Raw genomic sequence first — 12178 nt, forward strand, 5'->3', positions numbered from 1 at the left:
GTATTATATAATTTGCTATAAGGGATAAAACTTTTCTTTCCAATAGGAACACTTAAGTGAGATTCGCCGTTGCCGTCGTCTTCTACTGATTGCTTGTGGAACTTCCTACCATTCTACTATTGCTACCCGCCAGCTGCTAGAAGAACTAACAGAACTTCCTGTCATGGTTGACTTAGCCTCAGATTTCTTAGATCGAAATACTCCTATCTTCAGAGATGATGTTTGTTTCTTTGTCTCACAGTCTGGAGAAACAGCTGATACTCTCATGGCTCTGAGGTATGATTTGGCAAATAACTTTAGTGAAAATCTGTAAAGAAATCCAACTTGGGTTATTATTACTAAGGTGGAGTGTTTCCTGTTTGTCTTGGTATTAGTTTTCTGCAGCTGAATAGCATGGTGTTCTTTTGGAATTAATGGAGTTTTGCCACTAACGGATATAGTTCGGGTGTTCAAGTTACAAGATATATTATTATTTATTTATTATACTTAATCACTGTTTCCTGCATCAGCGAGGTAGTGCCAGGAAACAGATGAAGAATGGCCCATCCACTCACACACATATACATATATTTATTTATCTATTATTCATTATACTTTGTCGCTGTCTCCCGCATTAGCGAGGTAGCACAAGGAAACTGATGAAAGAATGGCTTAACCCACCCACATACCCATGTATATACATACACGTCCACTCACACACATGTACATACCTATACATTTCAACGTATACATATATATACATTTTATTTTTATTTATTTTGCTTTGTCGCTGTCTCCCGCGTTTGCGAGGTAGCGCAAGGAAACAGACGAAAGAAATGGCCCAACCCACCCCCATGCACATGTATATACACACACGTCCACACACGCAAATATACATACCTATACATCTCAATGTACACATATATATACACACACAGACACATACATATATACCTATGCACACAATTCACACTGTCTGCCTTTATTCATTCCCATCGCCACCTCGCCACACATGGAATATCATCCCCCTCCCCCCTCATGTATGCGGGGTAGCGCTAGGAAAAGACAACAAAGGCCTCATTCGTTCACACTCAGTCTCTAGCTGTCATGCAATAATGCCCGAAACCACAGCTCCCTTTCCACATCCAGGCCCCACACAGCTTTCCATGGTTTACCCCAGACGCTTCACATGCCCTGATTCAATCCACTGACAGCACGTCAACCCCGGTATACCACATCGATCCAATTCACTCTATTCCTTGCCTGCCTTTCACCCTCTTGCATGTTCAGGCCACGATCACTCAAAATCTTTTTCACTCCATCTTTCTACCTCCAATTTGGTCTCCCATTTCTCCTCGTTCCCTCCACCTCCGACACATATATCCTCTTGGTCAATCTTTCCTCACTCATTCTCTCCATGTGCCCAAACCATTTCAAAACACCCTCTTCTGCTCTCTCAACCACGCTCTTTTTATTTCCACACATCTCTCTTACCCTTACATTACTTACTCGATCAAACCACCTCACACCACACATTGTCCTCAAACATCTCATTTCCAGCACATCCACCCTCCTGCGCACAACTCCATCCATAGCCCATGCCTCGCAACCATACAACATTGTTAGAACCCCTATTCCTTCAAACATACCCACTTTTGCTTTCCGAGACAATGTTCTCGACTTCCACACATTCTTCAAGGCTCCCAGGATTTTCGCCCCCTCCCCCACCCTATGATTCACTTCCGCTTCCATGGTTCCATCCGCTGCCAGATCCACTCCCAGATATCTAAAACACTTCACCTCCTCCAGCTCCTCTCCATTCAAACTCACCTCCCAATTGACTTGACCCCCAACCCTACCGTACCTAATAACATACACAGACATATACATATGTACACATGTACATAATTCATACTTGCTGCCTTTATTCATTCCCATCGCTATCCCGCCACACATAAAATGACTACACCCTCCCCCTGCATGCGCACAAGGTAGTGCTATAGAAAAGACAACAAAGGCCACATTCGTTCACATTCAGTCTCTAGCTGTCATGTATAATGCACCGAAACCACAGCTCCCTTTCAACATCCAGGCCCCACAAAACTTTCCATGGTTTACCCCAGACGCTTCACGTGCCCTGGTTCAATCCATTGACAGCACGTCCACCCTGGTATACCACATCGTTCCAATTCACTCTGTTCCTTGCACGCCTTTCACCTTCCTGCATGTTCAGGCCCCGATAGCTCAAAATTTTGTTCACTCCATCTTTCCACCTCCAATTTGGTCTCCCACTTCTGCTCATTCCCTCCACCTCTGACACATATATTTTCTTTGTCAATCTTTCCTCACTCATTCTATCCATGTGACCAAACCATTTCAAAACACCCTCTTCTGCTCTCTCAACCACACTCTTCTTATTACCACACATCTCTCTTACCCTTTCATTACTTAATCAAACCACCTCACACCACATATTGTTCTCAAACATCTCATTTCCAACACATCCACCCTCCTCCACACAACTCTATCTATAGCCCATGCCTTGCAACCATATAACATTTGTTGGAACCATCATTCCTTCAAACGTACCCATTTTTGCTTTCCGAGATAATGTTCTCGCCTTCCACACATTTTTCAACACTCCCAGAACCTTTGCCTCCTCCCCCACCCTGTGACCCACTTCCGCTTCCATGGTTCCATCCGCTGCCAAATCCACTCCCAGATATCTAAAACACTTCACTTCCTCCAGTTTTTCTCCTTTCAAACTTACCTCCCAATTGACTTGTCCCTCAACCCTACTGTACCTAATAACCTTGCTCTTATTCACATTTACTCTCAGCTTTCTTCTTTCACACACTTTACCAAACTCAGTCACTAGCTTCTGCAGTTTCTCACACGAATCGGCCACCAGCGCTGTATCATCAGCAAACAGCAACTGACTCACTTCCCAAGCTCTGTCATCCACAACATACTGCATACTTGCCCATCTCTCCAAAACTCTTGCATTCACCTCCCTAACAACCCCATCTGTAAACAAATTTAACAGCATCTGTAAACAAATTTATCATGCACCCCTGCCACAAACCTGCATTCACTGTTTACCAAATGGTGTCCTAGCTTCGTCTCTTCGATGTATATCAACTGACTGTTATATTTCTCTCGTGTCTCCCCTGATGATGTGATTATATATATGGGGATAGGGGATTAAGAATACTTCCCACGTATTCCCTGCGTGTCGTAGAAGGCGACTAAAAGGGGAGGGAGCGGGGGGCTGGAAATCCTCCCCTCTCGTTTTTTTTTTTTTTTTCTCCAAAAGAAGGAACAGAGGGGGCCAGGTGAGGATATTCCAAAAAAGGCCCAGTCCTCTGTTCTTAACGCTACCTCGCTAACGTGGGAAATGGCGAATAGTTTAAAAGAAAAGAAAAAAAATATATATATATATATATATATATATATATATATATATATATATATATATATATATATTATTTTTATTTTTTTTATTATACTTTGTCGCTGTCTCCCGCGTTTGCAAGGTAGCACAAGGAAACAGACGAAAGAAATGGCCCAACCCCCCCCCCATACACATGTATATACATACGTCCACACACGCAAATATACATACCTACACAGCTTTCCATGGTTTACCCCAGACGCTTCACATGCCTTGATTCAATCCACTGACAGCACGTCAACCCCGGTATACCACATCGCTCCAATTCACTCTATTCCTTGCCCTCCTTTCACCCTCCTGCATGTTCAGGCCCCGATCACACAAAATCTTTTTCACTCCATCTTTCCACCTCCAATTTGGTCTCCCTCTTCTCCTCGTTCCCTCCACCTCCGACACATATATCCTCTTGGTCAATCTTTCCTCACTCATTCTCTCCATGTGCCCAAACCACTTCAAAACACCCTCTTCTGCTCTCTCAACCACGCTCTTTTTATTTCCACACATCTCTCTTACCCTTACGTTACTCACTCGATCAAACCACCTCACACCACACATTGTCCTCAAACATCTCATTTCCAGCACATCCATCCTCCTGCGCACAACTCTATCCATAGCCCACGCCTCGCAACCATACAACATTGTTGGAACCACTATTCCTTCAAACATACCCATTTTTGCTTTCCGAGATAATGTTCTCGACTTCCACACATTCTTCAAGGCCCCCAGAATTTTCGCCCCCTCTCCCACCCTATGATCCACTTCCGCTTCCATGGTTCCATCCGCTGCCAGATCCATTCTCAGATATCTAAAACACTTCACTTCCTCCAGTTTTTCTCCATTCAAACTCACCTCCCAATTACTTGACCCTCAACCCTACTGTACCTAATAACATACACAGACATATACATATGTACACATGTACATAATTCATACTTGCTGCCTTTATTCATTCCCATCGCTATCCGCCACACATAAAATGACTACAACCCTCCCCCTGCATGCGCACAAGGTAGTGCTATAGAAAAGACAACAAAGGCCACATTCGTTCACATTCAGTCTCTAGCTGTCATGTATAATGCACCGAAACCACAGCTCCCTTTCAACATCCAGGCCCCACAAAACTTTCCATGGTTTACCCCAGACGCTTCACGTGCCCTGGTTCAATCCATTGACAGCACGTCCACCCTGGTATACCACATCGTTCCAATTCACTCTGTTCCTTGCACGCCTTTCACCTTCCTGCATGTTCAGGCCCCGATAGCTCAAAATTTTGTTCACTCCATCTTTCCACCTCCAATTTGGTCTCCCTCTTCTCCTCGTTCCCTCCACCTCCGACACATATATCCTCTTGGTCAATCTTTCCTCACTCATTCTATCCATGTGACCAAACCATTTCAAAACACCCTCTTCTGCTCTCTCAACCACACTCTTCTTATTACCACACATCTCTCTTACCCTTTCATTACTTAATCAAACCACCTCACACCACATATTGTTCTCAAACATCTCATTTCCAACACATCCACCCTCCTCCACACAACTCTATCTATAGCCCATGCCTTGCAACCATATAACATTTGTTGGAACCATCATTCCTTCAAACGTACCCATTTTTGCTTTCCGAGATAATGTTCTCGCCTTCCACACATTTTTCAACACTCCCAGAACCTTTGCCTCCTCCCCCACCCTGTGACCCACATCCGCTTCCATGGTTCCATCCGCTGCCAAATCCACTCCCAGATATCTAAAACACTTCACTTCCTCCAGTTTTTCTCCATTCAAACTCACCTCCCAATTGACTTGTCCTCAACCCTACTGTACCTAATAACCTTGCTCTTATTCACATTTACTCTCAGCTTTCTTCTTTCACACACTTTACCAAACTCAGTCACTAGCTTCTGCAGTTTCTCACACGAATCGGCCACCAGCGCTGTATCATCAGCAAACAGCAACTGACTCACTTCCCAAGCTCTGTCATCCACAACATACTGCATACTTGCCCATCTCTCCAAAACTCTTGCATTTACCTCCCTAACAACCCCATCTGTAAACAAATTTAACAGCATCTGTAAACAAATTTATCATGCACCCCTGCCACAAACCTGCATTCACTGTTTACCAAATGGTGTCCTAGCTTCGTCTCTTCGATGTATATCAACTGACTGTTATATTTCTCTCGTGTCTCCCCTGATGATGTGATTATATATATGGGGATAGGGGATTAAGAATACTTCCCACGTATTCCCTGCGTGTCGTAGAAGGCGACTAAAAGGGGAGGAGCGGGGGGCTGGAAATCCTCCCCTCTCGTTTTTTTTTTTTTTTTTCTCCAAAAGAAGGAACAGAGGGGGCCAGGTGAGGATATTCCAAAAAAGGCCCAGTCCTCTGTTCTTAACGCTACCTCGCTAACGTGGGAAATGGCGAATAGTTTAAAGAAAAGAAAAATATATATATATATATTATATATATATATATATTATATATATATATTTTTTTTTTTTTTTTTTTTTTTTTTTTTTTTTTTTTTTTATACTTTGTCGCTGTCTCCCGCGTTTGCGAGGTAGCGCAAGGAAACAGACGAAAGAAATGGCCCAACCCACCCCCATGCACATGTATATACACACACGTCCACACACGCAAATATACATACCTACACAGCTTTCCATGGTTTACCCCAGACGCTTCACATGCCTTGATTCAATCCACTGACAGCACGTCAACCCCGGTATACCACATCGCTCCAATTCACTCTATTCCTTGCCCTCCTTTCACCCTCCTGCATGTTCAGGCCCCGATCACACAAAATCTTTTTCACTCCATCTTTCCACCTCCAATTTGGTCTCCCTCTTCTCCTCGTTCCCTCCACCTCCGACACATATATCCTCTTGGTCAATCTTTCCTCACTTCATTCTCTCCATGTGCCCAAACCATTTCAAAACACCCTCTTCTGCTCTCTCAACCACACTCTTCTTATTACCACACATCTCTCTTACCCTTTCATTACTTAATCAAACCACCTCACACCACATATTGTTCTCAAACATCTCATTTCCAACACATCCACCCTCCTCCACACAACTCTATCTATAGCCCATGCCTTGCAACCATATAACATTTGTTGGAACCATCATTCCTTCAAACGTACCCATTTTTGCTTTCCGAGATAATGTTCTCGCCTTCCACACATTTTTCAACACTCCCAGAACCTTTGCCTCCTCCCCCACCCTGTGACCCACTTCCGCTTCCATGGTTCCATCCGCTGCCAAATCCACTCCCAGATATCTAAAACACTTCACTTCCTCCAGTTTTTCTCCTTTCAAACTTACCTCCCAGTTGACTTGTCCCTCAACCCTACTGTACCTAATAACCTTGCTCTTATTCACATTTACTCTCAGCTTTCTTCTTTCACACACTTTACCAAACTCAGTCACTAGCTTCTGCAGTTTCTCACACGAATCGGCCACCAGCGCTGTATCATCAGCAAACAGCAACTGACTCACTTCCCAAGCTCTGTCATCCACAACATACTGCATACTTGCCCATCTCTCCAAAACTCTTGCATTCACCTCCCTAACAACCCCATCTGTAAACAAATTTAACAGCATCTGTAAACAAATTTATCATGCACCCCTGCCACAAACCTGCATTCACTGTTTACCAAATGGTGTCCTAGCTTCGTCTCTTCGATGTATATCAACTGACTGTTATATTTCTCTCGTGTCTCCCCTGATGATGTGATTATATATATGGGGATAGGGGATTAAGAATACTTCCCACGTATTCCCTGCGTGTCGTAGAAGGCGACTAAAAGGGGAGGGAGCGGGGGGCTGGAAATCCTCCCCTCTCGTTTTTTTTTTTTTTTTTCTCCAAAAGAAGGAACAGAGGGGGCCAGGTGAGGATATTCCAAAAAAGGCCCAGTCCTCTGTTCTTAACGCTACCTCGCTAACGTGGGAAATGGCGAATAGTTTAAAAGAAAAGAAAAAAAATATATATATATATATATATATATATATATATATATATATATATTTTTATTTTTATTTTTTTTATTTTTTTTATTATACTTTGTCGCTGTCTCCCGCGTTTGCAAGGTAGCACAAGGAAACAGACGAAAGAAATGGCCCAACCCCCCCCCCCATACACATGTATATACATACGTCCACACACGCAAATATACATACCTACACAGCTTTCCATGGTTTACCCCAGACGCTTCACATGCCTTGATTCAATCCACTGACAGCACGTCAACCCCGGTATACCACATCGCTCCAATTCACTCTATTCCTTGCCCTCCTTTCACCCTCCTGCATGTTCAGGCCCCGATCACACAAAATCTTTTTCACTCCATCTTTCCACCTCCAATTTGGTCTCCCTCTTCTCCTCGTTCCCTCCACCTCCGACACATATATCCTCTTGGTCAATCTTTCCTCACTCATTCTCTCCATGTGCCCAAACCACTTCAAAACACCCTCTTCTGCTCTCTCAACCACGCTCTTTTTATTTCCACACATCTCTCTTACCCTTACGTTACTCACTCGATCAAACCACCTCACACCACACATTGTCCTCAAACATCTCATTTCCAGCACATCCATCCTCCTGCGCACAACTCTATCCATAGCCCACGCCTCGCAACCATACAACATTGTTGGAACCACTATTCCTTCAAACATACCCATTTTTGCTTTCCGAGATAATGTTCTCGACTTCCACACATTCTTCAAGGCCCCCAGAATTTTCGCCCCCTCTCCCACCCTATGATCCACTTCCGCTTCCATGGTTCCATCCGCTGCCAGATCCATTCTCAGATATCTAAAACACTTCACTTCCTCCAGTTTTTCTCCATTCAAACTCACCTCCCAATTACTTGACCCTCAACCCTACTGTACCTAATAACCTTGCTCTTATTCACATTTACTCTTAACTTTCTTCTTCCACACACTTTACCAAACTCAGTCACCAGCTTCTGCAGTTTCTCACATGAATCAGCCACCAGCGCTGTATCATCAGCGAACAACAACCGACTCACTTCCCAAGCTCTCTCATCCCCAACAGACTTCATACTTGCCCCTCTTTTCAAAACTCTTGCATTTACCTCCCTAACAACCCCATCCATAAACAAATTAAACAACCATGGAGACATCACACACCCCTGCCGCAAACCTACATTCACTGAGAACCAATCACTTTCCTCTCTTCCTACACGTACACATGCCTTACATCCTCGATAAAAACTTTTCACTGCTTCTAACAACTTTCCTCCCACACCATATATTCTTAATACCTTCCACAGAGCATCTCTATCAACTCTATCATATGCCTTCTCCAGATCCATAAATGCTACATACAAATCCATTTGCTTTTCTAAGTATTTCTCACATACATTCTTCAAAGCAAACACCTGATCCACACATCCTCTACCACTTCTGAAACCACACTGCTCTTCCCCAATCTGATGCTCTGTACATGCCTTCACCCTCTCAATCAATACCCTCCCATATAACTTACCAGGAATACTCAACAAACTTATACCTCTGTAATTTGAGCACTCACTCTTATCCCCTTTGCCTTTGTACAATGGCACTATGCACGCATTCCGCCAATCCTCAGGCACCTCACCATGAGTCATACATACCTTAAATAACCTTACCAACTAGTCAACAATACAGTCACCCCCTTTTTTAATAAATTCCACTGCAATACCATCCAAACCTGCTGCCTTGCCGGCTTTCATCTTCCGCGAAGCTTTCACTACCTCTTCTCTGTTTAACAAATCATTTTCCCTAACCCTCTCACTTTGCACACCACCTTGACCAAAACACCCTATATCTGCCACTCTATCATCAAACACACTCAACAAACCTTCAAAATACTCACTCCATCTCCTTCTCACATCACCACTAATTGTTATCACCTCCCCATTTGCGCCCTTCACTGAAGTTCCCATTTGCTCCCTTGTCTTACGCACTTTATTTACCTCCTTCCAGAACATCTTTTTATTCTCCCTAAAATTTAATGATACTCTCTCACCCCAACTCTCATTTGCCCTTTTTTTCACCTCTTGCACCTTTCTCTTGACCTCCTGTCTCTTTCTTTTATACATCTCCCACTCAATTGCATTTTTTCCCCTGCAAAAATCGTCCAAATGCCTCTCTCTTCTCTTTCACCGGGTTATAGTGATGGGTGATTTGAATGCAAAGGTGAGTAATGTGGCAGTTGAGGGAATAATTGGTATACATGGGGTGTTCAGTGTTGTAAATGGAAATGGTGAAGAGCTTGTAGATTTATGTGCTGAAAAAGGACTGATGATTGGGAATACCTGGTTTAAAAAGTGCGATATACATAAGTATATTTATGTAAGTAGGAGAGATGGCCAGAGAGCGTTATTGGATTACGTGTTAATTGACAGGCGTGCGAAAGAGAGACTTTTGGATGTTAATGTGCTGAGAGGTGCAACTGGAGGGATGTCTGATCATTATCTTGTGGAGGCTAAGGTGAAGATTTGTATGGGTTTTCTGAAGAGTGAATGTTGGGGTGAAGAGGGTGGTGAGAGTAAGTGAGCTTGGGAAGGAGACCTGTGTGAGGAAGTACCAGGAGAGACTGAGTACAGAATGGAAAAAGGTGAGAGCAATGGAAGTAAGGGGAGTGGGGGAGGAATGGGATGTATTTAGGGAATCAGTGATGGATTGCGCAAAAGATGCTTGTGGCATGAGAAGAGTGGGAGGTGGGTTGATTAGAAAGGGTAGTGAGTGGTGGGATGAAGAAGTAAGAGTATATATATATATATATATATATATATATATATATATATATATATATATATATATATATATACATAAATATGCTTTCAAAAAAACACACACTTAGCAAAGAGAGTAAGGATGGAAGGAAAACTGAAAGTTTCACTTTTTCTTCATATGATGATAAACCTGCCTCTTCAAGGAAGATGTATTGTAGGTATCAAGCATAACATAAAGAAGTTAAGAGTTCTTCAGTTGAACAATGGAAGGAAAGTAGACATCAAATCCACTAACCCTTGAGTTGCCAATGCTCACATAGTATCCAGCCTGTCAGCTGCTGTATAACCTAACCAGATGAGGAAGGTTGTAAACTGTAAACAGATGTGTATGGACCTATGTCTTTAGGACCATATTCATTTGTGCTGAAGCCGTTATACTTAATTTACCTATTTTGTTACATACTGTCATATGGTTTTGTATAGTAATCAATACTAACCTCAGTTTAGCACTGAAGCCAATGCTCATACACTTCTTATTTTTCTCAGGTACTGTAAGCAACGTGGAGCCCTCATTGTTGGAATCACAAACACTGTTGGTTCATCCATCTGCCGAGAGTCTCACTGTGGTGTTCACATCAATGCTGGTCCAGAAATTGGTGTTGCCTCCACTAAGGCTTACACTTCTCAGATGATCTCACTGGTCATGTTTGCCCTCATGATTTCTGAAGACCGCATTTCTGCTCAACCTCGCAGATCAGAAATAATCCAAGGACTTCGCAAACTACCAGAGCAGATAAATGAGGTAAATAAGAGCAGTACTTTTTAGTTATTCTTATCATTTGGAGTTTGTGCATTAATGCAGTATCAGGGCAATAAATATCAACAAAGTATTCACCACCATTCACCAATGAATCCTTACACCAAAGATACTTAATGTTCCCATGTTCCCTTAAAAATTACAGAAAAATGGTTAACCAGCTTCATAGTTTGATATCAAACCAGAGTTATCCATAATGACTTCCTGTTGTTTCTCCAATTCTCTTCAGTTTCTTCCCACATGACAGTCTGACATTTGAAGACCACAGTGTGAATATCTTGTGCAGGGACCATCACACTGACATCACAGCAACTCAACACTGTACAAACAATATCGGAAATGCAGCTCTGAATCAGGCATTAAGAACACTTGTTCTCACAAAAGAAGATGTTAGCATCCCATCAGAAATCCACTGTCATCTTAACCCCAGATAGATATAAATCCACCCTGCACCTTCACAACACCCTAATGATTAATCTTTTCCATTCAACAAAACATTAAACTTACCAGGCATCACTCATAACATTTATGTCCCATATCTAATTTATCTGTGGGAAATCCACAAACTTACCAAATACTCTGAAAACTCACTGGCATCAGGTTTTGGCAAGAAGAATCCCTTAGTACCCTTTTCAAAGGATATATGCTTTCCACTGTATACTATGCCTTACCTGCCTCATCATCTAATTACAGAAGATAGGTTCACAGAAAATCAGTTATGGAAACTTAATATTAGGGAACATGAATCAGTAGACAAGAATATTTCTTATGTAAAGTTTAATGGAAGGGAAGATCAACCTCTGTTTCCAGTATTACCAAGCCATCAGCTAGCATATATATGACGTGTTGCCAGTATTACCAAGCCATCAGCTAGCATATGATCCACAAAAAGTAAACAAAACAACATCCATACTTCAGTTACCTCTTGTTCTTTTCCAGTCCTGCCATAGATTAAGACTATGCATCACCTAGCCTGGTCGTTATGTATCACTGGCAGTGGAACAGCAAACAGTATCATTGTTACTAAATAACATTTAGGCAAGGGTCATCTGATGGCAGTCTTTGACATCGTGATAGGACATTATATACTTTATTTGTTGATTACTGACTATCTCTGTTTAATTATAAGCTGAGGTGGAGCCACTATGTTTTCTTTTAAAGAAAATTTTTTATGCATTGTCTTGCTTAA

The 12178-nt window shown here is 42.4% G+C and overlaps 1 protein-coding gene across 9 annotated transcripts in view; it reads left to right on the forward strand.

The window, feature by feature from the left end:
* LOC139758166 (glutamine--fructose-6-phosphate aminotransferase [isomerizing] 2-like) overlaps positions 1–12178 on the forward strand; it is a 100242-nt gene that overhangs the window by 79928 nt on the left and 8136 nt on the right. For all 9 annotated transcript variants that reach the window (XM_071679338.1, XM_071679341.1, XM_071679340.1 and 6 more), the window contains 2 exons: positions 47–276; positions 10719–10974. In XM_071679338.1, the coding sequence (XP_071535439.1) occupies positions 47–276; positions 10719–10974 (486 nt within the window). The remainder of the gene's footprint in view (positions 1–46; positions 277–10718; positions 10975–12178) is intronic.

Source organism: Panulirus ornatus, chromosome 29, assembly GCF_036320965.1.
Source record: "Panulirus ornatus isolate Po-2019 chromosome 29, ASM3632096v1, whole genome shotgun sequence".
NCBI classification, from domain to species: domain Eukaryota; kingdom Metazoa; phylum Arthropoda; class Malacostraca; order Decapoda; family Palinuridae; genus Panulirus; species Panulirus ornatus.